Source organism: Grampus griseus (assembly GCF_964374135.1).
Source record: "Grampus griseus genome assembly, chromosome: 9".
NCBI classification, from domain to species: Eukaryota; Metazoa; Chordata; class Mammalia; order Artiodactyla; family Delphinidae; genus Grampus; species Grampus griseus.
In genome coordinates this window covers 43,847,982-43,875,477 of record NC_139003.1, presented here as the reverse complement: position 1 = coordinate 43,875,477, position 27,496 = coordinate 43,847,982, and the positions used below count along the sequence as shown (strand labels likewise).

General features: G+C 41.4%; 1 protein-coding gene across 3 annotated transcripts in view; it reads left to right on the top strand.

The window, feature by feature from the left end:
• Positions 1 to 27,496, top strand: part of FKBP9 (FKBP prolyl isomerase 9) — a 50,567-nt gene that overhangs the window by 12,520 nt on the left and 10,551 nt on the right. For all 3 annotated transcript variants that reach the window (XM_082662093.1, XM_082662094.1, XM_082662095.1), the window contains 6 exons: positions 1,606 to 1,751; positions 2,301 to 2,490; positions 2,757 to 2,902; positions 13,590 to 13,779; positions 18,206 to 18,351; positions 27,043 to 27,229. In XM_082662093.1, the coding sequence (XP_082518219.1) occupies positions 1,606 to 1,751; positions 2,301 to 2,490; positions 2,757 to 2,902; positions 13,590 to 13,779; positions 18,206 to 18,351; positions 27,043 to 27,229 (1,005 nt within the window). The remainder of the gene's footprint in view (positions 1 to 1,605; positions 1,752 to 2,300; positions 2,491 to 2,756; positions 2,903 to 13,589; positions 13,780 to 18,205; positions 18,352 to 27,042; positions 27,230 to 27,496) is intronic.

Genomic DNA, 27,496 nt, shown 5'->3' with positions numbered 1-27,496 from the left:
GCTTTCTCTAGTTGCGGCGAGCGGGGACTACTCTTCCTTGCGGTGTGCAGGCTGCTCATTGCGGTGGCTTCTCTTGTTGCAGAGCACGGGCTCTAGGCGCACGGGCTTCAGTAGTTGTGGCACTTGGGCTCAGTAGTTGTGGCTTGTGGGCTCTAGAGCGCAGGCTCAGTAGTTGTGGCGCATGGGCTTAGTTGCTCCGCAGCATGTGGGATCTTCCCGGACCAGGGCTTGAACCTGTGTCCCCTGCATTGACAGGCAGAATCTTAACCACTGTGCCACCAGGGGAGCCCTGCAACACAATATTATTAACTATAGTCACCATTAACTATATTCACTGTACAGTATTATTAACTATAGTCATGTATAGTAATGCTATACATTACATCCCTATAGCAGAAATCTGTTATTTTTAAATGGCCATAGAGCATTTTATTATATGTCCTTGCCTTATATGTAATCAGTGCCATACTCTTGAACTTGTAAGTTATTTCCAGTGTTTAGTTATTATAAACCAAGCTCTGTAGTCATTTTCTTAAACACAGTGTCTAAAACTCTGTAGGTGTCTCTGCCAGTATGTAAGGTACTTGTAGGCAGAGTCCATGCCTTGGACTTTTTTATATCCCCCAAAGCCCCTAGCATAGTATCCTAATTGGCACCCCCTTGCTGTTGCTAAGTTTGACATGGAAGAGGATGAGAGCTTGGATCATAGCCATGATTCCATTATTTATTTTCCTACTTAAGGCCATCACCAGTCAGCCTTTAAAACACATGTATTAGTGATTTAAAGACCACATCAGACTTTCTATCACCTGCAATAATTATGTATGGTAATATTGGCATAACCCTTAGGTTTTCAGAGTACTTTTCACATCGTTATATGGTACAGATCTTGTGATGGCTATTATCATCACTCACATTTTGCAGTGGAGGAAACTGAGATTAAGAGAGTTTAAGTGCACTTCCTGCTATACCACGCTGCCTCTTTGTTTAACTTATTGACTTAAAAGAAAAAAAAAGAAAATTAGTGTTAATTTGCGCATGAGTATCTGTGATATTGCTGTTAGGTACCAATCACGTGGAAATGGAGTAAACTTTTTTTTTTTAATGGAAGAATTGGTGGATATTTCACAACAAACAACATATATTTTTCTCTAGAGAGAGTTATGCTGATGCTTATCTGACTAGATTTGCTGGCAATATTCAAGGTAATTAAAAAATTCCAACCCTGCAAGTACTGTCCAATGAAGATATTTCCTGCATCAGTAACTCCTCTGTGGGCTTTTTTTTGCTGTACGCGGGCCTTTCACTGTTGTGGCCTCTCCTGTGGCGGAGCACAGACTCCGGATGTGCAAGCCCAGCGGCCATGGCTCACGGGCCCAGCCGCTCCGCAGCATGTGGGATCGTCCCGGACGGGGGCACAAACCCGTGTTCCCTGCACCAGCAGGCGGACTCTCAACCACTGCGCCACCAGGGAAGCCCTCTCTGTGGGCTTTTTACTTTGCAGTGACCTCACTCTGTCCATGGGTACATTTTTACAGGTTAGTTTCATTAAGGGAAGGATTATTCATACTTTTCCTTCTCTCTCCCTACCTTTTGGGTCTTCAGCTATGACAGAGACTCCACTTTCAACGTGTTTGTGGGAAAAGGACAACTGATTGCAGGAATGGACCAAGCTCTGGTCGGGATGTGTGTAAATGAGAGGCGTTTTGTGAAGATCCCCTCAAAGCTGGCCTATGGAAGTGAAGGAGTTTGTAAGTGTTTGTTCTGTGCTTGTAAACACATCTGCCGAAACCACCAGAACATTTGCAGGCTCTTCAGTCAGGCAGACTAGAGTCTTCGGAAGCTTCGGGTAGGGGAAAATGAGAAGCTGTGAGCACACACACACACACAGCTAAAATCTCATCTTAAGAGTTTATTTATTCTAGATATGAAAGAAGTGTTATTAACACAGGTGTACTGAATGTTATCCTTGCTGAGAGGAAATTTTTGTGTTTTTTCTCTTTTCTTTAAATTTCATTTGGAGGGAGTTCCCTGGTGGCCTAGTGGTTAGGATCCTGGGCTTTCAATTCCATGGCCTGGGTTCAATCCCTGGTCAGGGGACTGAGATCCCGCAAGCCACAGGGTGCGGCAAAAAAATTTGTTTTTCATTTGGAAAAAAGGAAGGAATGTGGTTCATTTTGGAATTGTATGTGACCTCTCGAGCCCTTTTGGCTTCCATTCACCTTGGCAGCATCCTAGGTGTTTATTTGTCTGGCCCAAAAGGCAGCAGCTTCTCAGTGTGAACTCTCTTTATTTTCTAGCTGGTGTGATTCCCCCAGATTCAGTGCTTCATTTTGATGTACTTCTGATGGATATTTGGAATTCGGAAGATCAGGTTCAGATTCACACTTACTTCAAGCCCCCCAGTTGCCCTCGGACCATCCAGGTGTCTGATTTTGTTAGGTACCACTACAATGGAACGTTCTTGGATGGGACACTGTTTGATTCGAGGTAAGTCCCGCCATTCATGGTAGTATCATTGAAATGCCCCTTAGTTCTTTCTCTCTCATCCGCTTTTTTATGCCCATGGAGAAATCAGAAAAGGGATTCATTCCCAACTGCTCTGTGATTGGGAACAAAGATGTATACATGCTTTTTCTCCAGGGATGGGTATGAGTTCATTGGTAGCTGAATTTTGGGTAACAAAAACCTTTTGAAGGATGAATTGGAAATGCCCTCATGGTATGGAACTTTTCCCATTTCTCATTGGTTTTCAGTCACAATCGCATGAAAACATATGACACATATGTGGGAATTGGCTGGCTGATTCCTGGAATGGACAAAGGGCTGCTGGGGATGTGTGTGGGAGAAAAGCGCATCATCACCATACCTCCTTTTCTGGCCTATGGAGAAGATGGAGATGGTAAGTCCTTCTCATTCTTTGAGCCACTCTCATCTGTCTTGATTTCTTTTGCAGTGGTTAATTTAACGTACCGTGTGAAACCCACCAGAGCTTTTGGTCTAGACGTGCAGTGTCCAATATGGTAGCCACTAGCTACATATAGCTATTTACATTTACATTAGGTTAAATAAAACTTTAAATACTGTACCTCGGTCACACTGCCACAGTTCATGTACTTCAGAGCTGCTTGTTGCCAAGGGCTGCTATACTGGACAGGGCAGATACAGAGCGTTTCCATCACTGCAGAAAGTTCTATTTGGACGGTGCTAGTCTAGATCATTTGCTGTCTGATGAGTAAGTTGCAGAAATCTCCACCTATTGATGGTCATTGTTGTTCTTTTTCTTTCCACCTAGCACTATTTTATTTAAAAAAATTTTATTTGAGTCTAGTTACTTTACAATGTTGTGTTAGCTTCTACTGTACAGCAAAGTGAATCAGCTATATATATATATATACACATATATATATGTATATGTATATACATATACATATGTATATATACATATATCCCTTCTCTTTTGGATTTCCTTCCCATTTAGGTCACCACAGAGTATTGAGTAGAGTTCCCTGTGCTATACAGTAGGTTCTCATTAGTTATCTATTTTATATATAGTATCAATAGTGTATATATGTCAATCCCAATCTCCCAATTCATCTGACCCTCACTGTTGTTCTTAAGTAAGACATCTCGGGACTTCCCTGGTGGTCCAGTGGTTAAGACTCCATGTTTCCAGTGCAGGGGCGTGGGTCCCATCCCTGGTCGGGGAACTAAGATCCCACAAGCCGTGTGGCCAAAAAAAAAAAAAAGAAAAGAAAGAGAAAAAAAAAGAAAATGTGATGCTATTTAAGAAGTTTACTGACAGTGATACCTGACTTCTAATAACCCCCTAATATAATGTTTTCCAAGCTATGTTTTCTGAGAGTTCTAGGTCTACAGAGCAGGAGAAGAGGGGAGCCTTCTCTCCTGTCGACCTCCACTTTTATTACTGGGAATCTGCAGACAGTTTCTTTAAAAACCTGCTAAAGGAAAAATAAAGCTTGAAAGTAACTGCCGCAAATATATCTTAATTCTCCCCTCCCCAAGATATGTTATTATTCTTATCACTACTCAAACTCTCTCATCCTTGGCTAATGGAAGTTCATTCTCCTTGTCTCCCAAATCCTTTTATCATCATCCACATGCATATGAGGTACGAAGTAAAGCTAGATGCCTAGCCCGATGTGATGAATGTTATTTATTTATTTTAAATAAATAATAAATAATTTAAATATTTTAAATACATAGTTTATTTAAAATAAATAATAAATAATTTAAATATTTTAAATAAATAGTTTATTTAAAATAGTTATTTTTAAATGCTTTATACTTTGACACTGCTCAGCTATCCAGGTATAAATTTAAACAGGTGAATTGTATAGTATGGGAATTATATCTCAATAAAGTTGTTATAAAAAGAAGCAAATATTCAGGTAGTACATAATAATGCTAGAAAAATTTAAACCCTGGGGTTACCGTAAGGCTTTCTGTTTTCTATTAAATTAAAAGATACAGAAAAATAAAAAAGATTAATATTCTATCACAAATCCTCCCACACCCACACCTGCATTTCAGGGATTAACCACACCTGGCGAACCAGAGGCTGACTCAGCAGCCTGCTTTCAGCAGATTTCACCATTCCTCTGAGGGGAAGGAGACAGAGGGGTGGGCTCTGCCAAAGAGCCAGTTGAAGGAGCACAGTCTTGGCATGCCCTGTGGTTCACTTGTCTAGGCCTTCTCCTTTGCATGACATAACAAATGGCAAGTAAGAGTGTTGAGGTAAGTGGTTTGTCAGGTAACTAACTTCCTTCTATCCCAGAGTCCTGGATTTAGAGTTACTTATTGGTTGATGTTGATCTTTGCAGGAAGAGCTAGTGCCCCATAATCTCTTCATGTGGATTATCGTGTGGCACATATTCAATAAATCCTCACTGTTAGGAGTATCCATGAGAAGCAATACCATCCTGAAGTGAAATAGAAATGATTGGAGGACTATTTATGTTTTGGATTGTGGGTGCCATTTTTTCCCCTCTTATCTCAGCTAACTTTAGTTTTACTTATATCTTGTTTTGGATGAACTTAAAGGATTGAATTTTTGTCTCTTTAAAAATTGGGGAACTTCCCTGGTGGCGCAGTGGTTAAGAATCTGCTCGCCAGTGCAGGGGACACGGGTTCGAGCCCTGGTCCGGGAAGATCCCACATACCACAGAGCAGCTAAGCCCGTGCACCACAACTACTGAGCCTGCACTCGAGATCCTGTGAGCCACAACTACGGAGCCCGCGTGCCACAACTACTGAAGCCCATGTGCCTAGAGCCCGTGCTGTGCAACAAGAGAAGCCGCTGCAATGAGAAGCCTGCGCACTGCAACGAAGAGTAGCCCCCACTCGCCGCAACTAGAGAAAGCCTACACAGAGCAACGAAGACCCAACGAGCCAAAAATAAATAAAATAAAATAAATAAATTTATTTTTAAAAAAGTTGGTTGTGAGGGACTCTGGTAGAGCTCACACCAAGGAGTACTTCCCAGAACTACTGCTGCCAGTGTCCTTGTCCCCACAATAAGCCACAGCCACCCCCTGCCTCTGTAGGAGACCCTCCAACATTAACAGGGACTCAGATTGATCTCTGAGATGACCCCACAACTTTAGCAAGACTGAATGATATGAAGGAAAAAACCTATATGTGTGGAAAAAGGACAGAAACTAGAAAAAGAGCTGTGCGGCTGACAGGGTCTTGGTGCTCCAGCCGGGTGTCAGGCCGGAGCCTCTGAGGTGGGAGAGCCTAGTTCAGGCACTGGATTACCAGAGACCTCCAGGCCCCACGTAATATCAATCGGCAACAGCTCTCCCAGAGATCTCCATCTCAATGCTAAGACCCAGCTCCACTCAACGACCAGCAACCTCCAGTGCTGGACACCCCATGCCAAACAACTAGAAAGACAGGAACACAACCCCACCCATTAGCAGAGAGGCTGCCTAAAATCATAATAAGTTCACAGACACCCTAAAACACACCACCGGACGTGGTCCTGCCCACCTAAAAGACAAGATCCAGCCTTATGCACCAGAACACAGGCACCAGTCCCCTCCATCAGGAAGCCTCACAACTCAGTGAACCAACCTCACCCACTGGGGACAGCCACCAAAAACAACAGGAACTACGAACCTGCAGCCTGCGAAAAGGAGACCCCAAACACAGTAAGTCAAGCAAAATGAGAAGACAGGGAAATATGCAGCAGATGAAGGAGCAAAGTAAAAACCCATTAGACCAAACAAATGAAGAGGAAATAGGCAGTCTACCTGAAAAGGAATTCAGAGTAATGATAGTAAAGATGATCCAAAATCTTGGAACTAGAATGGAGAAAATACAAGAAACATTTAACAAAGACCTAGAAGAAATAAAGAGCAAACAAACAATGATGAACAACACAATAAATGAAATTAAAAATTCTCTAGAGGGAATCAATAGCAGAATAACTGAGGCAGAAGAACGGATAAGTGACCTGGAAGATAAAATAGTGGAAATAACTACTGCAGAGCAGAATAGAGAAAAAAGAATGAAAAGAATTGAGAACAGTCTCAGAGACCTCTGGGACAACATTAAGTGCACAAACACTTGAATTATAGGGGTCCTAGAAGAAGAAGAGAAAAAGAAAGGGACTGAGAAAATATTTGAAGAGATTATAGTTGAAAACTTCCCTAACATGGGAAAGAAAATAGCCCATCAACTCCAGGAAGCACAGAGGGTCCCATACAGGATAAATCCAAGGAGAAACACGCCAAGACACATATTAATCAAACTATCAAACATTAAATACAAAGAAAAAATATTAAAAGCAGCAAGGGAAAAGCAACAAATAACATACAAGGGAATCCCCATAAGGTTAACAGCTGATCTTTCAGCAGAAACTCTGCAAGACAGAAGGGAGTGGCAGGACATATTTAAAGTGATGAAAAGGAAGAACCTACAACCAAGATTACTCTACCCATCAAGGATCTCATTCAGATTTGACGGAGAAATTAAAACCTTTACAGACAAGCAAAAGTTAAGAGTATTCAGCACCACCAAACCAGCTTTACAAAAAATGCTAAAGGAACTTCTCTAGTCAGGAAACACGAGAAGGAAAAGACCTACAAAAACAAACCCAAAACAATTAAGAAAATGGTAATGGGAACATACATATTGATAATTACCTTAAATGTAAATGGATTAAATGCTCGAGCCAAAAGACACAGGCTGGCTGAATGGATACAAAAACAAGGCCCGTATATATGCTGTCTACAAGAGACCCACTTCAGACCTAGGGACACATACAGACTGAAAGTGAGGGGATGGAAAAAGGTATTCCATGCAAATGGAAATCAAAAGAAAGTTGGATAAGCAATTCTCATATCAGATAAAATAGACTTTAAAATAAAGACTATTACAAGAGACAGAGAAGGACACTACAGAATGATTAAGGGATCAATCCAACAAGAAGATAAAACAATTGTAAATATTTATGCACCCAACATAGGAGCACCTCAATATATAAGGCAAATGCTAATAGCCATTAAAGGAGAAATCGACAGTAGCACAATAATAGTAGGGGAGTTTAACACCCCACTTTCACCAATGGACAGATCATCCAAATGAAAATAAATAAGGAAACACAAGCTTTAAATGACACATTAAACAAGATGGACTTAATTGATATTTATAGGACATTCCATCCAAAAACAACAGAATACACTTTCTTCTCAGTGCTCATGGAACATTCTCCAGGATAGATCATATCTTGGGTCATAAATCAAGCCTTGGTAAATTTAAGAAAATTGAAATTGTATCGAGTATCTTTTCCAACCACAACACTGAGACTAGATATCAGTTACAAGAAAAAAACTGTAAAAAATACAAACACATGGAGGCTAAACAATATGGTACTAAATAACCAAGAAATCACTGAAGAAATCAAAGAGGAAATCAAAAAACATGTAGAAACAAATGACAATAAAAACATGACAACCCCAAACCTATGAGATGCAACAAAAGCAGTTCTAAGAGGGAAGTTTATAGCAATACAATCCTACCGCAAGAAGCAAGAAACATCTCAAAAAAACAACCTAACCTTACACCTAAAGCAATTAGAGAAAGAAGAACACCAAAAAACCCCCAAAGTTAGCAGAAGGAAAGAAATCATAAAGATCAGATCAGAAATAAAGGAAAAACAAGGAAACGATAGCAAAGATCAATAAAAGCTAGTTCTTTGAGAAGATAAACAAAATTGATAAACCATTAGCCAGACTTATCAAGAAAAAAAGGGAGAAGACTCAAATCAACAGGATTAGAAATGAAAAAGGAGAAGTAACAACTGACACTGCAGAAACACAAAGGGACATGAGAGATTACTACAAGCAACTCTATGCCAATAAAATGGACAAATTCTTCGAAAAGCACAACCTTCCGAGACTGAACCAGGAAGAAATAGAAAATATAAACAGACCAATCACAAGCATTGAAATTGAGACTCTGATTAAAAATCTTCCAACAAACAAAAGCCCAGGACCAGATGGCTTCACAGGCTTCACAGAGTTCTCAAAGTCTTCAAAAATATAGCAGAGGGAGGAACAGTCCCAAACTCATTCCACCATCACCCTGATACTGAAACCAGACAAAGATGTCACAAAAAAAGAAAACTACAGGCCAATATCACTGACGAACATAGATGGAAAAATTCTGAACAAAATACTAGCAAACAGAATCCAGCAGCTCATTAAAAGGGTCATACACCATGATCAAGTAGGGTTTATCCCAGGAATAGAGGGACTCTTCAATATATGCAAATCAATCAATGTGATACACCGTATTAACAAATTGAAGGATACAAACCACATGATCATCTCAATAGATGCAGAAAAAGCTTTCCACAAAATTCAACACCCATTTATGATAAAAACCCTCCAGAAAGTAGGCATAGAGGGAACTTATCTCAACATAATAAAGGCCATATATGACAGACCCACAGCCAGCATCGTTCTCAGTGGTGAAAAACTGAAATCATATCCACTAAGATCAGGAACAAGACAAGGTTGCCCACTCTCACCACTATCATTCAACATAGTTTTGGAAGTTTTAGCCACAGCAAGCAGAGAAAAAAAAAGAAATAAAAGGAATCCAAATTGGAAAACAAGAAGTAAAGCTGTCACTGTTTGCAGATAACATGATACTATACATAGGGAATCCCAAAGATGCTACCAGAAAACTACTAGAGCTAATCAATGAACTTGGTAAAGTAGCAGGATACAAAATAAATGCACAGAAATCTCTTGCATTCCTATACACTAATATGAAAAGTCTGAAAGAGAAATTAAGGAAACACTCCCATTTACCATTGCAACAAAAAGAATAAAATACCTAGGAATAAACCTACCTAAGGAGAAAAAAGCCCTGTATGAAGAAAACTATGACACTGATGAAAGAAATTAAAGATGATACAAACAGATGGAGAGACATATCATGTTCTTGCATTGGAAGAATCAACATTGTGAAAATGACTATACTCCCCAAAGCTATCTACAGATTCAATGCAATCCTTATCAAGCTACCAATGGCATTTTTCACAGAAGTAGAACAAAAAATTTCACAATTTGTATGGAGACACAAAAGACCTCGAATAGCCAAAGCCATCTTGTGAAAGAAAAACGGAGCTGGCGGAATCAGGCTCCTGGACTTCAGACTGTACTACAGGGCTACAGTAATCAAGACAGGATGGTACTGGCACAAACAGAAATACAGATCAATGGAACAGGCTAGAAAGCCCAGAGATAAACCCACGCACATATGGTCACCTTATTTTTGATAAAGGAGGCAAGAATATCCAATGGAGAAAAGACAGCGTCTTCAATAAGTGGTGCTGGGAAAACTGGACAGCTACATGTAAAAGAATGAAATTAGAACACTCCCTAACACTATACACAAAAATAAACTCAAAATGGATTAAAACGTAAAGGTAAAGCCAGACACTATAAAACTGTTAGAGGAAAACATACGCAGAACACTCTATGACATAAATCACAGCAAGATCCTTTTTGATCCACCTCCTAGAGAAATGGAAATAAAAACAAAAATAAACAAATGGGACCTAATGAAACTTAAAAACTTTTGCACGGCAAAAGAAAACATTAACAAAAGGAAAAGACAACCCTCAGAATGGGAGAAAGTATTGCAAACGAAGCAACTGACAAAGGATTAATCTCCAAAATATACAAGCAGCTCATGGAGCTCAATATCAAAAAAACAACCCAATCCAAAAATGGGCAGAAGACATAAATAGACATTTCTCCAAAGAAGATATACAGATTGCCAAGAAACACATGAAAGGATGCTCAACATTGCTAATCATTAGAGAAATGCAAATCAAAACTACAATGAGGCATCACCTCACACCGGTCAGAATGGCCATCATCAAAAAATCTACAAACAATAAATGCGGCAGAGGGTGTGGAGAAAAGGGAACCCTCTTGCACTGTTGGTGGGAATGTAAATTGATACAGCTACTATAGAGAGCAGTATGGAGGTTCCTCAAAAAACTAAAAATAGAACTACCATACGACCCAGCAATCCCACTACTGGGCATATACCCTGAGAAAAGCATAATTCGAAAAGAGTCATGTAGCACAATGTTCATTACAGCACTATTTACAATAGCCAGGAAATGGAACCAACCTAATTGTCCATTGACAGATGAATGGATAAAGAATATGTGGCACATATATACAATGGAATATTACTCAGCCATAAAAAGAAACAAAATTGAGTTATTTGTAATGAGGTGGATGGACCTAGAGTCTGTCCTACAGAGTGAAGTAAGTTAGAAAGAGAAAAACTAATACTGTATGCTTACACATATATATGGAATCTAAAACAAAAAAAAGGTTCTGAAGAACCTAGGGGCAAGACAGGAATAAAGACTCATATGTAGAGAATGGGCTTGAGGACACATGGAGGGGAAGGGTAAGCTGGGACGAAGTGAGAGAGTAGCATGGACATATATACACTACCAAATGTAAAATAGATAGCTAGTGGGAAGCAGCTGCATAGCACAGGGAGATCAGCTTGGTGCTTTGTGACCACCTAGAGGGGTGGTATATGGAGGGTGGGAGGGAGACGCAAGAGGGAGGGGATATGGGGATATATGTATGCATATGGCTGATTCACTTTGTTATACAGCAGAAAATAACACAGCATTGTAAAGCAATTATACTCCAATGAAGATGTAAAAAAAAAGTTGGTTGTGAGTTCCCAGACATTGGGAACAGACTTGTGGGTGCCAAGGGGGAAGTGGGGTGGTAGAGGGTTGGATTGGGAGTTTGGGATTAGCAGATACAAACTATTGTGTATGGAATGGAGGGACAACAGGGTTTTACAGTGTAGCACAGGGAACTATAGTCAATGTCCTGTAATAAAGCATAATGGAAAAGAATATGAAAAAGAATATATATACGTTTGTATATGGTGTTAGGTAGTGTTCTAATTTCATTCTTTTACATGTAGCTGTCCAGTTTTCCCAGCACCATGTATTGAAGAGCCTGTCTTTTCTCCATTGTATGTTCTTGCCTCCTTTGTCGTAAATTAGGTGACCATATATGCGTGGGTTTATCTCTGGGCATTCTATCCTGTACCATTGATCTTTATTTCTGTTTTTGTACCAGTACCATACTGTCTTGATTACTGTAGCTTTGTGGTATAGTTTGAGGTCAGGGAGCCTGATTCCTCCAGCTCCGTTTTTCTTTCTCAAGATTGCTTTGGCTGTTCAGGGTCTTTTGTGTGTCCATAAGAATTGTAAAATTTTTTGTTCTAATTCTGTGGAGAATGCCACTGGTAGTTTGATAGGGATTACATTGAATCTGTAGATTGCTTTGGGTAGTATAGTCATTTTTACAATATTGATTCTTCCAATCCAAGAACATGGTATATTTCTCCATCTGTTTGTCATCTTTGATTTCTTAGAATAGGAGAAAATACTTGCAAATGAAACAACAGACAAAAGATTAATCTCCGAAATATACAAACAGCTCATGGAGCTCAATATCAAAAAAACAAACAATCCAATTAAAAAATGGGCAGAAGACCTAAGTAGACGTTTCACGAAGGAGGGCATACAGATGGCCAAGGGACACATGAAAAGATGCTCAACATCACTAATTATTAGAGAAATGCATATCAAAACTACAATGAGCTATCATCTCACGCTAGTCTGAATGGCAATTATCAAAAAATGTAGAAACAATAAATGCTGGAAAGGGTGTGGTGAAAAGGGAACCCTCTTGCACTGTTGGTGGGAATGTAAATTGATACAACCACTATGGAAAACAGTATGGAGGTTCCTTAAAAAACTAAGAATAGAACTACCATATGACCCAGCAATTACTGGGCATATACCCTGAGAAAACCATAATTCAAAAAGACACGTACCACAATGTTCACTGCAGCACTATTTATAATAGCCAGGACATGGACGTAACCTAGGTGTCCATTGGCAGATGGATGGATAAAGAAGATGTGGCCCATATATACAATGGAATATTACTCAGCCATAAAAAGAAACAAAATTGAGTTATTTGTAGTGAGGTGGATGGACCTAGAGTCTGTCATACAGAGTGAAGTAAGTCAGAAAGAGAAAAACAAATACCATATGCTAATGCATGTATATGGAATCTAAAAAAAAAAAATGGTACTGATAAACCTAGTTCCAGGGCAGGAATAAAGATGTACACATAAAGAATGGACACGGGGTGGGAGGGGGAAGCTGGGGTGAAGTGAGAGTAGCATCGACATATATACACTACTGAATGTAAAATAGTTAGCTAGTGGGAAGCAGCCCCATAGCACAGGGAGATCAGCTCGGTGCTTTGAGGTGACCTAGAGGGGTGGGATAGGGAGGATGGGAGGGAGGGGATATGGGGATATATGTATGCATGTGACTGATTCACTTTGTTATACAGCAGAAACTAACACAACATTGTAAAGCAATTATACTCCAAGAACGAACTATTAAAAAAAACGAATATATATATATATGTATAACTGAATCACTTTGCTGTACAGGAGGAATTAACACAACATTGTAAAACAACTGTACTCAATAAAATAAATTTTAAAATAATTGTCTGTGAGTTCCAAAGAACAAGTCTATGTAGTGTTCTCCAGAACCAGATCCAAGCTGTGGAATGTCTGTGATTTGCATCTATATACAAACAGAAACCCACAGAGGTATGTATTTGGGTTTGCATGTGGGTATATAACCACTCACATAGAGCCTTGATTTGCAAGCACAAGCATAGAAAATGTGGTCACAGTATTCTCCATGTCATTATTATCGGTTTGCTCCTTTTTCTGAGGAAGTCAGGCTTCAAATTATACCTGCCAGCCCTCGGTTGGACACCACGTGAGATAGCACGGTTAGACACCATGGGGGACCACCCAAGATGTGGAAGAACATTTGTTTCCTTGGCTGGGAAACTTCAAGGAATGTGTAACACCAATGTAGTGGGTGTTGAATTGTAGTTAAAGTATTGATACTTCCTAAATCTTGTGTCCTGATTTCATCATCTTCCTTCATTCCACTCTAGGGAAAGACATTCCTGGGCAGGCATCTCTGGTGTTTGATGTTGCATTAATGGACCTCCATAACCCCAAGGATGGCATTTCCATTGAGAATAAGGTAGTTCCTGAAAACTGTGAGCGGCAAAGTCAAACGGGGGACTTTCTCAGGTATCATTACAACGGCACACTTCTGGATGGTACATTCTTTGATTCCAGGTAAGCAAACAACAGGGTCCTTCACTTACCAGAACATCTTATTAAATATAGTTTATAGCTTGTCAGTGCTGATTTTGAGTTAGTATTTTCATCTCCAGTATAGGTTTCTATTTTCTGATACTGAATTCCTTCAGAGGTTGTTAGAACGGTCTCCTTGGGGCCTGTGGGAGATGGGTCTGCAGGAAAGCAGGAGAGGCTTACCCTGGACTCCCACAGTCCCTCTAGACTGTGCTCGGCTATTCAAGTATAAACCCAACTCTGGGGTCCAAGGTGGAAAGTGACCAGGAGGCAGGTCCAGGCGGTAGGATGCGAAGAGAAGAGACTTGGTGCTGGGAGATCTGGATTCCAGTCCCTGTGTGTGGTGCACTAGGTGTGTGACTTTGGATAGCATTTGACCTCCCTGAGCTTCAGTTTTTTCGTTGTTGTTAGCACCTTTCTCAAAGAGATGGTTAGATTAAAGAGAGAAGGTAGGCAGAAGCACTTTGCAAACTTTCATGGTTTATCTGCTGCAGGGACTGTTTGGATGCTGGGCGGAGCCTGTTGTTATTCAAAGCTTTGTTTATCAGGCTTAGCCTGCAGTTGTGAGCAGGCAACAGGTGTTTGGTATGCGTTGCTCATTCAGGTGGCATGTGTTGTTTGGATTCCTTTAGCTTCCTATAGAGCAAGCAAGTAGTGACAGCAATCTACCTGTTTCTCTGAGGTAAGAGACTTCTCGTTTAGTTAGTCACCCAGAAACATTACAGAATTTTTATACGGTATAATTTTATTTGCATAATTCATTCTTACCACTCCGCGGATCCCTTCTTTTAAATTTTTCATTTGACTTTTTTGGAAAAAGGCAGTAGTCTCATGGTTCAAAATTAAAACAAAATATGCATTAAGATGTGTTGTACCGACCATCCCTGCCAACCTCACATCCCCCTCCCCCCAAGCCACTTAGAGTTAACCACTGTTATTAATAAGTTTCTTTTTTATTCTTCAAATGTGTGGATTTTTTTCCTAAAGCAGATATAAGCAAATACAATTGTTATATTATTTTCTCCGCTTTATAGTATATAGCATATAGAATACTATATACATACATATATAACATTATGTATTATATACATATACAGATAACATAATGCTACGTACTATATACACTATTATGCTCCTTGCTTTTTTTTTAATTAATTAATTTATTTTTGGCTGCCTTGGGTCTTCGTTGCTGCGCATGGGCTTTTCTCTAGTTGTGGCGAGCAGGGGCTATACTCTTCGTTACGGCACGCGGGCTTCTCATTGCGGTGGCTTCTCTTGTTGTGGAGCACAGGCTCTAGGCACACGGGCTTCAGTAGATGTGGCATGTGGGTTCAGTAGTGTGGCTCGCGGGCTCTAGAGTGCAGGCTCAGTAGTTGTGGTGCATGGGCTTAGTTGCTCTGCGGTATGTGGGATCCTCCTGGACCAGGGCTCGAACCCATGTCCCCTGCATTGGCAGGCGGATTCTTAACCACTGCGCCACCAGTGAAGTCCCCGCTCCTTGCTTTTTTTCACCTTGGAATTTTTCCATATTAATGCGTAGAGAGAAATCATTTTTTATGTCTGTGTAGTGTTTCATTGAGTGAATATACCATATTTATCTAACCATTCCCCATTGATGACATTTGAGTTGTTTTTATTTTTTCTATTAAAAAAAATTGAGAGAGTGTGTGCGTGTGATTACTTGTCACATATGATCTTGGTTCTGTCTTTTATTCCCTGGAATTTTATTTTTAGTTGAAAAGCCATTTTTCTAGTGGATACCAGATTTCTTTTCATATTAATGGAACCAGTTTTCTTAGGTTTCAAACAGATTTCCATTTTAGTACACTGGGGTCTAATCCATCCTAAGAGCTAAGTAATATTCCATTATATAGGTTTGCCTTAATTTAGTAATCAATCCCTATTATTTTCTATCTTTTGATGTTCTAAGAGGGACTGCAATAATTATTTTTGTAGCTAAATCTTAAATAATATGATTGTTTCCTTAGGATAAATTTCTAGAAGAATCTCTAGGTTTAAGGTTATGTGTATTTTTACAGCTTTTGATATAAGTACCAAGCTGTCCTCAAGGAAGGTTTTACATCACTAAGAGTACCCCATTTCCTGCAAACTCAGCAACATTGGGTATTATTTAAAAATAATCTTTGCCAATTTATAGGAGAAAAATAGAACTTTATAATTGTAATGTGAATTTCTTTGATTGCTAGTAAGGTTGAAATTCTTTCAAATGTTTATTGACTATTTGGATATTTTCTTTTGTGATTTACCTGTTTGTGTATTTGCCTGTTTTTATATTGAGGATATTGGTATTTGTCCTTTTCTTATTAATTTAAAATCTCTGTACATTAAAGATATTAACAATTTTATGGTTGCATATTGTTGAAAGCATACTGCCTGTTTATTTGCATTTTAATTTCGGTTGTTGTGATTTTTGATCTGTTTAAATATAAACCTTTTATGTTGTTAAATACATTCCATTTCTCCTTTATGGCTCCCTTTATTCTTATGTAAATTCTTATATATTCTGTCTTGAGTAACTTGCTAAAAAATCTCTCCCTGCCCCTGGACTTGTTTTTTTTTCCCCTAGAGTATATAAATATTCACCTGTATTTTCCTCCTGCTCTTCTAATGGCTTTATTTTTTTATCCTTTAAAATATTCTCTATTAGAATTTTTATTTTAAAGAATATTATGTTCTTGTTGTATAAGTGAAACAATGCAAAGATATTTAATAAAATGTAATAATTTCACATCAACCCCTTCCATTTTCACCACTTGAAGTAAATATTAAAAAGCTTCTGCAGGCTCTCTTCAGTGTTTATAAATGCTTTCATGTTTCAATCTTAAATCCATCTGGAATTTATTGTGGTGTTCAGTATGACAGTAAGGATCTAAATGGTTTTTTCCAGATGGTTAGCCAGTTTCTCCAACACCCTTTATTGAATAACTGTATTTTCCTCACTCATTTAAAATCTGACATTGATCATGTACCAAATTCTTGTATACACTTTTGGGTCTTGGTCTAGAATTTTTATCCTTTTCCAGTGATCTAGCTATTTCTGGGCCACAATCATACCTTTAGCTATTGTAACTTTTTAGTTTGTATGATAGAGAATATTCTTTTTCTTTTTAAACATCGTTTTTTCCTACTGTGATACATTGATATGGTTCAAAATCCTAAAAGTGTAAAAGAATATACAATGAAGAATTTTTCACCTATCCTTGTCCCTCAATCACCCAGTTCCCCTCTTCACAGGGAACCAGAGTTATGCACTTCATAGGTCTTCCATACATATACAGTGAAATACAGATAATTATGTAGAAAATCTGCTTCCTGGATGAGGAGAATCATTTGTTACTATCATTTCTTCACGCCCCTTGGCTTTGTGGTCCCTGAGGGGTGTTGAGGAGGAAGAGCCTCTCACAGCTCTGCCTTTTCATCTCCCTGGTCCCACTGCTGACCATCTTCTCTGACACAGTCATCCTTGGGCTGTGTTTGATGAGGTGACAGTGGAACTGACTGGCTCTTTCTCAGGACAAGCTTTTTGCCACATCTGCTCCAGCTGGGGGTGGGTAATGGGTACAGATCACTGTGGTTCAGAGTTCAGTATCTGAAGAGGCAAATGAAGTTTTATTATTTTATTCTGGAATCATCAGGCTTTGTTTTCTCCAAACTCAGTAATCAGACTCAATTGGCAATTAATACAGAGGCTGGATCTCTCCACTGAGTGGAATGCCTGGGGCTCCTACCAGAGGCACTTGGGAAATTCAGGTACTCACCGGGTGGTAGCTTGGTGAGCATGGATTGCAGTAGGGCGAGTTCACTGCAGAGTTAAATTGCTCTCAGTATATATGCTACTTTTCTGGCAATCTGAATATTCATGTCCCACATATACAGATACTCTCCTCTTTAGAGAAATTCTTAGTTTCTTTTTTTTTTTTTTCCTTTTTGGGCTTTCATTTGAAACTTTATGTTAGAGTAATAGAAGACTCTAGAACTTCTAAGTTGTTTCTTTACAAGAGATAACAGAGAAATTCTTAGTTTCTGACAAGGGCGCCCTTAATGCTTTTTTCATTAACCTGACATGGTCAACAAGCGTAGAGTCCGATTTACATTATAGCTACATTTCTGCATGATTGCTTCTTGTAACCCGCATCCCATTCATAACTTGACCAAACCAGAGGGCTGGAGGGCTTATTTCTGGGAGTGTTTGTGCAGGCGGCAGCTCCCACGCAGTGTGTGGATCCTTGTTCATCATTTCAGGGGAGCGTGTTTCCTGGCTTGTACTCAGATTCTAGGGTTCACCCTATTCTGGAGTCTGGAGGCCCCTGCGCTCTGTTGCCTCATGGTACCAGCTACACTGCTGCTGCGGTATTCCTCGTGACCAAGCTCTTTTCCTCTTTCCCAGCTACTCGCGGAACCGCACCTTTGACACGTACATTGGGCAGGGCTACGTGATTGCTGGGATGGATGAAGGTTTACTCGGCGTTTGCATTGGAGAGAAGAGGAGGATCGTGGTCCCCCCTCACCTGGGGTATGGCGAGGAAGGAAGAGGTAAGCGCTGGCTGCCTTCTAAGACTGCCTTAGAGAGGCACTAACTGATGCTTCCACGCTGCTTGGAACCAGGGCCTCTGGCAAAGCCTAGAAGCTAGTCTAGCTTCAGACTCGAATACTCAAATAACTCTAGTTTCTAGAGATGCTCTGTCATGACTCCTTGTTCCCCCTGCCCGTTTTCCTTTTCCTTTTGGAAAATTTAAAACCTACACCAAAGTTGAAAGAACTGTACAGTGAACTCCACTTAGATTCACCAGTCGTCAACATCTTGCTATATTTGCTTTATATATATAACTACAGTACATTTTTTCTTCGTTGAGCCATTTGAAAGTAAATCGCAACCCCCCTTTTTCTGTTTTTCGTTTTTATTTTTTTTCCCGGTACGCGGGCCTCTCACTGTTGTGGTCTCTCCCTTTGCGGAGCACAGGCTCCGGACGTGCAGGCTCAGCGGCCGTGGCTCACGGGCCCAGCCGCTCTGCGGCATGTGGGATCTTCCCGGACCGGGGCACGAACCCGTGTCCCCTGCATTGGCAGGCGGACTCTCAACCACTGCGCCACCAGGGAAGCCCTGTTTTTCGTTTTTATTGAAATATATTTGACATATAACCTTGTGTACATTTAAGGTATACATGTTATTTTGATACATTTATATATTGTAATGTGATTGCCATTGTGGTGATAATTAGCACCTCTATCATGGTACATAATTATCATTTCTTTTTGATGGTTGGAATAATTGATAATTAGCAAGTTTGATGATTATAAGACAATATTGTTGTCTATATTCACTATACTGTGCATTAGATTTTGGTTTTTGTTTTTAACACTTTATCGAGGTATTATTTACATACCATAAAATTCACCCAATTTAAGTATACAATTCAATGACTTTTAATAAATGTTGTGAGTTGTGCAACTATCACCTTAATCCAGTTTTAGAATATTTGTCACCCAAACAGCAAACTTCTTTTTAAAAGTTACACAAATAATATACGTTGACTTTAGAATAAGAAAATAGAGATCAACAACAACAAAAATCTCCCATAATCTCACCACCCAGGAATAACCATTGTTCATGTGGTAGGTGGAATATCGGCCCCAAAAGATGTCCATGTCCTAATCCCCAGAGACTTTGCAGATGTGATTAAGGTAATGGTCTTGAGATGAGGAGATTATCCTGGATCATCCAGGTGGCCTTGATGTACTCACAAGGATCTTTGCAAGAGGGAAGCAGGAGACCAGAGAGAGGAGAAAATGCTACACTGCTGACTTAGAGGATGGAGGAAAGGGCCACAAGTCAAGGAAGGAGGGTGGCCTTGAGAAGCTGGAAAAAGCAAGGAAACAGATTCTCCTGAAACCTCCAAAAGGAACACATCCCTGCCAATACCTTGAATTTAGACTTTGAGTCCAGAGTTATGAGAGTAAATTTACGTTGTTTTAAGCCACCAAGCTTGTGGTAATTTGTTGTAGCAGTAATAGGAAACTCATATAACCGTGAAGTGACTGTCCTTCTATACTTTTGAGTATATGTGAATCTGTGTAGATAAAAGGAAATAAACACATATCCATCTACACTATTGACAAAAAATACTACAGTATTTTTTGTGAATAAATACTGACAAAAGTGGGATCACCTATACATATTAGTTTGTAATTTCTCTCTTTACGTAATTTGTCGTGAACAATGTTTCATGCCAACAGGTTGCATAGAATTTTAATGGTTGCATAGTGTTCCAAACCATATTTCCTTTATTATTTTTTTTCTCAGATACCATTTTTTGCCAACTTACTTTGGAAGAGTTGATACAGTATTTGTTTTGCTTTTGTGTTCTTTTTGCTAATGAGATTCTGGCTGGCCTGGCTGGCTGTACACATTCATTTTGTTAACCTGCTTCTGACTTCTACTGCTACAGTGGATTTCAGAATTTTCCCAGTAGGATTTGTTTGGAGGATCTAAGAATCATCAGATTGGTTGGAAACTAGGCTGTACCATGGAGAAACATTATTTTTCCTGACTTAAATTTCTGATTTATAAAGCCACAACCAATCACAGCTTAAGGTCTTAAGATCATTCAACAAACCTTGCTTCATGTTCTGTTTGTCTAGTGTCTTGATGCTCTGTTGTTTTGTATTATGTAAATTTCTACTTCTAGCCAAATACATGCAGGAATAGACAAATACTTTCAGCATATTCATGTTTCATTTTGCCCTCAGGACTAATTCTTCCTTTCCCTAAAAAGAATATACTGATGGAAAACACTTGCTTAAATTATTTCTCCTTTTGGCTTTCTCACAAGTATGAGACAGTTTTGCAAAGAATTATATAAGGCTCTGGGAAACATTTGAAGTCTCATAAATTTTCTGGGCATGAGGCTACTTCACCCTGAATCATTTGTTCCCATGGTGGGGGGAGGGGCACCTTGGCAAGTAACACCCAGCTGCTCTTGCACAGGGTCTGTTTCTGTCCTATTGATTAGCGAGTGCCCTTGGCCTCCTTGTGGGGTTTGCCCAGGACCTAATGCTAATCACTGAGGGACTGACCTTAGAAGGGTGTCAGGACACAGAGGAAGCCTGTGGCATTCTCACCACATACCACAGGGCCAGGCACATGGTAAGCATTCAGTAAATATTTGTGGAAGGAAGAAATGCTGGACTTTCTGACTCATCAGCATTTCATTTTGTTGCAGCCATTTTCTCTTGCAGGGTTGGTGGAGGGGAGGGGGTAGGCCTTCTGTAAAGGCTCTGGCCCTTTCTGCTGTCTGCTTTGTTCCATGGGGACAGCCCTGAATTTAGAGCGTTGGGATGTTTGCAGCCCTGAAGTGGAGAATGGATTCTGCTGCAGGGTTGTGGCAGCATCACTTCCTTAGTTTCTGTTCCCCAACTTCCACATGACCTTTTAAGCACTCTTTTTCGAAAGTGAAGAAAGCTAATATTTTACCCACACTGTGAAGGACTTCTCATGTACGAGCTCATTCAAACCTCAAAACAGTTCTCTGTTAAGATAACGAGGCCCAGAGAGGTTGAGTCATTTGCTAGAGGCCACAATAGCTAATCGGTGATGGAATTGAATTGCACCCGGGGTTCTTGCTGCCTGTGTCATAGGCAGAGGGGAAGAATGAGTTTCCATTACGCTGTGACTTGTTGATACCCATATATGAAAAACTGAAAACTCCAACCAGAAGTCCCAGAGCTCTCAGAGGAAACCCACGCTGCCAAGAGCTGCCGTGTTTCCTTCTGGCCCAGTTGGCCGGCCGCTTTATTTTTTGTCATCTGTGTCTCTTCTTTTTTTTTTTTTTGGCAGTACACAGGCCTCTCACTGTTGCAGCCTCTCCCGTTGCGGAGCACAGGCTCCGGATGCGCAGGCTCAGGGGCCATGGCTCACGGGCTCCGCGGCATGTGGGATCTTCCCGGACCGGGGCACGAACCTGTGTCCCCTGCATCGGCAGACAGACTCTCAACCACTGCGCCACCAGGGAAGCCCTGTGTCTCTTCTTGAGGCGGCTTATCTAGTGGGAAAAATTGATGAATACTTTTCTGCATTGGTTAAGGGTTTATTCAGAGAGGAGGCTGGTGTTGGGGCCTAATGAAATGTTGGATTATTTTCACCTGTTTACTGGTGTTGGGGAGGAGATAGTTTCCTCTACCCTTCTAGGTTCTTCTGGCTAGTCTAAGAAATAAATTGATATGAGACAGATTAACAGGAGAAAATCAAACAAAGTTTAATGACATGTATATATGGGAGAGACCTAGGGAAACTGACTAACTCACCAAAATGTCTGAAGCCCTCACCTTAAACACCACCATTAGCTAAAGACAGAAGAGGATGTTGGGGGTAGTGGTTTCGGACCTGGAGATGGAAAAGCAAATGTTTGGTAAACAAATGTTTACGGGGCCACACAGACATTGGGACACCAAGAGAAATTTTAACTAACAGACTTTGCTAGGTTCCTTCCTGTCTCCACATCTAGTTCATACAGTAGTTGTGTATGGTGATAGCTCCCCCCATGCCCCAACAGGTCTTCTATCTACATTCTTTAGGCAGTTAAGGAGGTAAAAAGAAAGGTTTTCTTTTTTTCTTTTTTTTTGAGTCTTTTGCGTCTTGTTTATTTTCAACTTGAAATAATCCACATGTCGAAGAGACATTTTTGGGGTGGAAATTTTACTCCCCTACACTGGTCAGCACTTATTTTTACACTGTGTATTCTTTGGAGAAGGCAGAGCCAGATAGAGGGAATGAGGGTGGAAGGGGTGCTGGCTGCCTGGGGCAGGTGGGATCTTATGGCTTGAGGTCTAGTCTGGGTTTTTTTGTAGGCCCAGCAACCCCACCTATCTGTCCATCAAAGATTTAGTGAGTGCCAGGATTCCCTGGTGGCACAGTGGTTAAGAATCTGCCTGCCAATGCAGGGGACACGGGTTCGAGCCCTGGTCCGGGAAGGTCCCACATGCCGCAGAACAACTAAGCCCGTGCGCCACAACTACTGAGCCTGCACTCTAGAGCCCATGAGCCACAACTACTGAGCCTGGCTCTAGAGCGCGCGAGCCACAACTACTGAAGCCCGTGCGCCTAGAGCCCGTGCTCTGCAACAAGAGAAGCCACCGCAATGAGAAGCCCGCGCACTGCAACGAAGAGTAGCCCCCGCTCGCTGCAACTAGAGAAAGCCCACGTGCAGCAATGAAGACACAACACAGCCAAAAATAATAAATAAATAAAAATAAAATTTATTAAACAAAAATTTATTGAGTGCCTTCATGACCAGGCACTGCCCTAAGGTATTGGGGATTCCGCAGAGAAAAAGACAAACTCCCAGCCCACATAGAGCTTACGTTCTTATTGATGCCTCAGTAGATGTGCATTTGTGCCTTAATCAGACACCTGGTAGACTGACTCATGCTAACTTCCTAGGAGCTGACATAGAACCGGACATTGAATACTTACTTGAAAGGGTGTGATTGACCTCTCCACTGATCAGAATACTTGGACCTGGGATCCTGGGGGCCTGAGAAGCTGGGTTAGTTATCAGGAAAGTGCTGGGCAAACTGATATCAGAGCACAGGGGCGTGGGGTAGTCCTGGTGCCCTAAGATAGTCCTGCACATGAATGTACCTTTGAGGGTGTCAATTAAAACAGCAACAACAACAACAATGTAAGAGCTGTGAGTTCAGTTTTATAGTTTTATTTGGGGTTACTGAGGACTATATAGCCTGGGAGATAGCCTCTCAGATAGCTCTGAGGAACTGCTCCAAAGAGGTAAGGGGGATGGCCAGTATATATGTGAATTTGGAGGAAGGATATGTACAGTAAAGCACACATCTTTTTTTTTTAATTAATTTATTTGTTATTATTTTTGGCTGTGTTGGGCATTGTTGCTGTGTGGGGGCTTTCTCTAGTTGTGGTGAGTGGGGACTACTCTTCCTTGCAGTGTGTAGGCTTCTCATTGTGGTGGCTTCTCTTGTTGTGGAGCACGGGCTCTAGGCACAAAGGCTTCAGTAGTTGCGGCACATGGGCTCAGTAGTTGTGGCTTGCGGGCTCTAGAGCACAGGCTCAGTAGTTGTGTTGCATGGGCTTAGCTGCTCCACGGCATGTGGGATCTTCCAGGGCCAGGGCTCGAACCCGTGTTGCCTGCATTGGCAGGCAGATTCTTAACCACTGTGCCACCAGGGAAGCCCTAAAGCACACATCTTGGTAGAAGGTAACTGCTAGTCACGGGGAGTAGGTATCTCAGTTACTGACTTTAGTGCTTTTCTAGGTGTAGGAAGATGCAAGAGTCTGGGTTCATAAAGTTTTCTCCTGAAAACCTCTAACAACCTGGAGGCCTGTTCTGCCAGTTTTCCCAGAGCACAGGTACCTTATCCCTGATCTTCCCCCTGAATGTTTTCCAAGGTGTGCTGTAGGTCAGTGACTGCAGTGGCTAATGACTGAATTCTTGTAGATCCAGGTGGCAAGCAACATTCACTTAGTTGGTGCTGGGCTGCAAGCCTTGTAGTTGCCCAGCCTTGAAGCTGAAGAAAGCCCAGAGACAGCCACAGAGACATCAACCAGTTATTGGATAAGGGATCTTACAAGTCTGCAGCGAAAGATCCTGGAGTAACACCCCATCGTGAACGGCAGAGAGCCGGCAGTCCATGGCAGGAATCTTCGCTACTTGCGGGGGAGAAGGGGCCACCATTTAAAGGGGGAACTGATGTCAGCTTGGCTCATCAGTTACCAGGGAAACCAGCACCTGGGGCAGGGGGCAAGCATGTAGGCAGTTACTGATTAAGCGCTATGATTAAGAGAATTGGATAGTCATGTGAGTGAAGCAGGGACTGGTTGAGCAGGGGCTGTACAGAGAGCAAGAAAACAGCCCTCTTGAATGGTCCAACCATATAGTTGGCAAGGGGAGGTTAAGTTTGTACCAGCCCAATGCCATCAGTTTCTTGTCCCTTTCTGGGCTCCGTCCACACGTTTTTTCAGAGAGGTTATTAGAGCTGCTCAGGATGCAGCTTTCTTTTCCACCAATCCCCTTCACCACAACCATGGCCTGCGCCTTGGCCCTCCTCATGGAGATGAGAGGCGGGGCTCCTAAATATCCTCAGCTGCTCACTTACCGACCATTTAGCACAGCGCTCCTGAACCTTGGCTGCCCCTTAGAAACGCCTGGAAAACGAATGCCTGGTGCCACTGTAGTCCAGCCGTTCTGCAAGGTTGTGGCATATCACAGGCAAGAATCGCCTGGAGAGCTTAAAGATCACAGAACCAGAGGTGCTGCATGGGAAAGGGCCTGGCCCTTTGCGTTTTCACCAAGTTCTCCAGGACATCCTGATGGCGCCCAAGGCCGAGATCACTGCACTAGGTGAGCTACATCTGAATCTCGGAGTGGGGCCCAGGTGATGTTTTTTTCAGATGATCATGATTTTTTCTTTTATTCTGTGAATGTGGTGAATTATTTTATTTTTTTATTGGGGTAAAATGCACATATTTACCATTTTAACACGTTTTAAGTTTACAGTTCAGTGCCGTTGAATATATTCACAGTGTTGTGTAACTATCACCACTGTCTATACCCAGAACTTTTCCATCATCCCCAACACAAACTCCCCATTACCCTCTCCCCCTCCAGCCCTTGGTAACCACCGTTCTACTTTCTGTCTCTATGAATTTGCCTATTCCAGGTGCCTCATATAAGTGAAAGCATACAATATTTGTCTTTCTGTGTCTGGTTTCTTTCACCGAGCATAATGTTTTCAAGGTTCGTTCCCAGTTGGTTTTAATGAGCAACCAAGATTGAGAAACCCCTTGTCTGGCTCCACAGCCACTGCCCTCCGTTAGTGTGTGCTGTTTCCCGCAAAGAGCTGCCCTTGGCCCTGGTTCCAGGCACCCTCCTATGGCAGTTTGCAATACCTGGTTCCTCTGGGAAAGATCCCGGACCCTGTTAACCACTCACTTCAGCAACTCCCCATCACTAGTGAGTATGAGGCACCTGTGTGCTGCTGTAAAAGCCCAAGCTTCTCTAATTACTACCTTGGTAACTTGGGGCGGCCATCAAAATCTGTGCCTCAGTTTCCTCATCTGTAGGTTGGGAATATAGGATTATAATGAGAATTAAATAAACTAATACATCTAAAGCACTTAGAAGAGTGCCTGGTACCTAACAAGCACCTACCCATTAAGTGTGTGTTAGAGAGACAGCAGCCGGGAAACAGATGAGCACATGGTGGGGTGGGGGTGGTGTGATCTGGAGGATGGGGCGTGGGGAGGGGCTGTTGATGTTCACATAGCGCTACTGAATTGTCTGTAGCTGTGTTGTTTTCTTGAACAAGTTATATCTGAGTTGGTTTTCTTGTCTGTAAAATGCTAATGAAAATATTATACCTCCTTGATTCTAAGTAACACTATTTACAAATTTTTTACGTGTAAACTTCTCTGAAATGATCTGGGGGTGTGGTGAACAACCGATACCCTCCTGAGAAGCTGTCATTAAATGAATGGATGACCTGCTACTCCTGCATTTATGGTAATATTTACCCAACAGGGTTCCTGCAGGGATTTAATGAGAGAGTGTATGTGAAAAATGCTTTGTAAACTGTAAAACATTATTCAGATGTGAGAGAATGTTTTCAAAAATGGAAAAGAGTAATAATTTTGTGTAGAACAAACAGGATGTGTTGTAAAGCCCTTTGTGAGTTGTTAGGTGTAGTATATCTTAAGGGGCATATATGGGCCAAGTTTGGCTAGGTGATTTCCCCTGTGAAGTTTCTGTTGGTTTTGCTTCTCTTAAGCAGTGGTAGGGCACTAAAGTGATTTTCATTCTACAGCTGATTTTCTCATCTCACCTCTTACGTCTAGCAGGAGCGGGGCAAGCCTTAATTTGGTTGAGCTTTAGTTTTCTCATCTGTGATGAACTTAAGCCATAAATCTTTCAGGTTGAACCATTCCATGGGGCAGTAGTACTGTGTCTTGAATTTTAGTCCAAAGTGTGTTCCTGACTGTGGACCCTCGACAAATCTGTGCCTCAGTTTCCCCATCTATAAATTGGGTTAGGCTACTTCTAATGGCCCTTCCAGCTCCACTCTTCCAGCATTGCCTAGGATTTCACAGCTGGGTCCCCGTGTTCCTCACTGGAGGTCTGTGAGGAATACCTGGTGATACTGGGGAGGCACGTGCGCTGCTGCTTGGAGGGTTCCCTCTAATTGCCTTTGTCTGTCCTTTAGGGAACATCCCCGGCTCGGCTGTGCTGGTGTTTGACATCCATGTGATTGACTTTCACAACCCTTCAGACTCCATCAGCATCACCTCCCACTATAAGCCCCCCGACTGTTCAGTGCTGAGTAAGAAGGGGGATTACCTCAAGTATCACTACAACGCCTCGCTTCTGGATGGGACGCTGCTGGATTCCACGTAAGGGCTGCCAGGGATCGGTGGGGTGTGAGCCTGGCAGATAACAGTCAGTGTTCCAACAATCCTCCTTTTCTTTTCATCAGATACTGGTTGAGAGCTTTTATCTTCATGCCCTTTGCGCTGAGTATCTCAAGTGTACATCGCTACTCCGGTGCATTGTTCCAAGAGTTCCCTATGAATGGTTTCATCCTGCACCCGTGAAACTGTCTTTCTGAAAAGCAGATCTTATCTTATCCTGCTGTCTTTAAAAATTAACCCACAAATAAA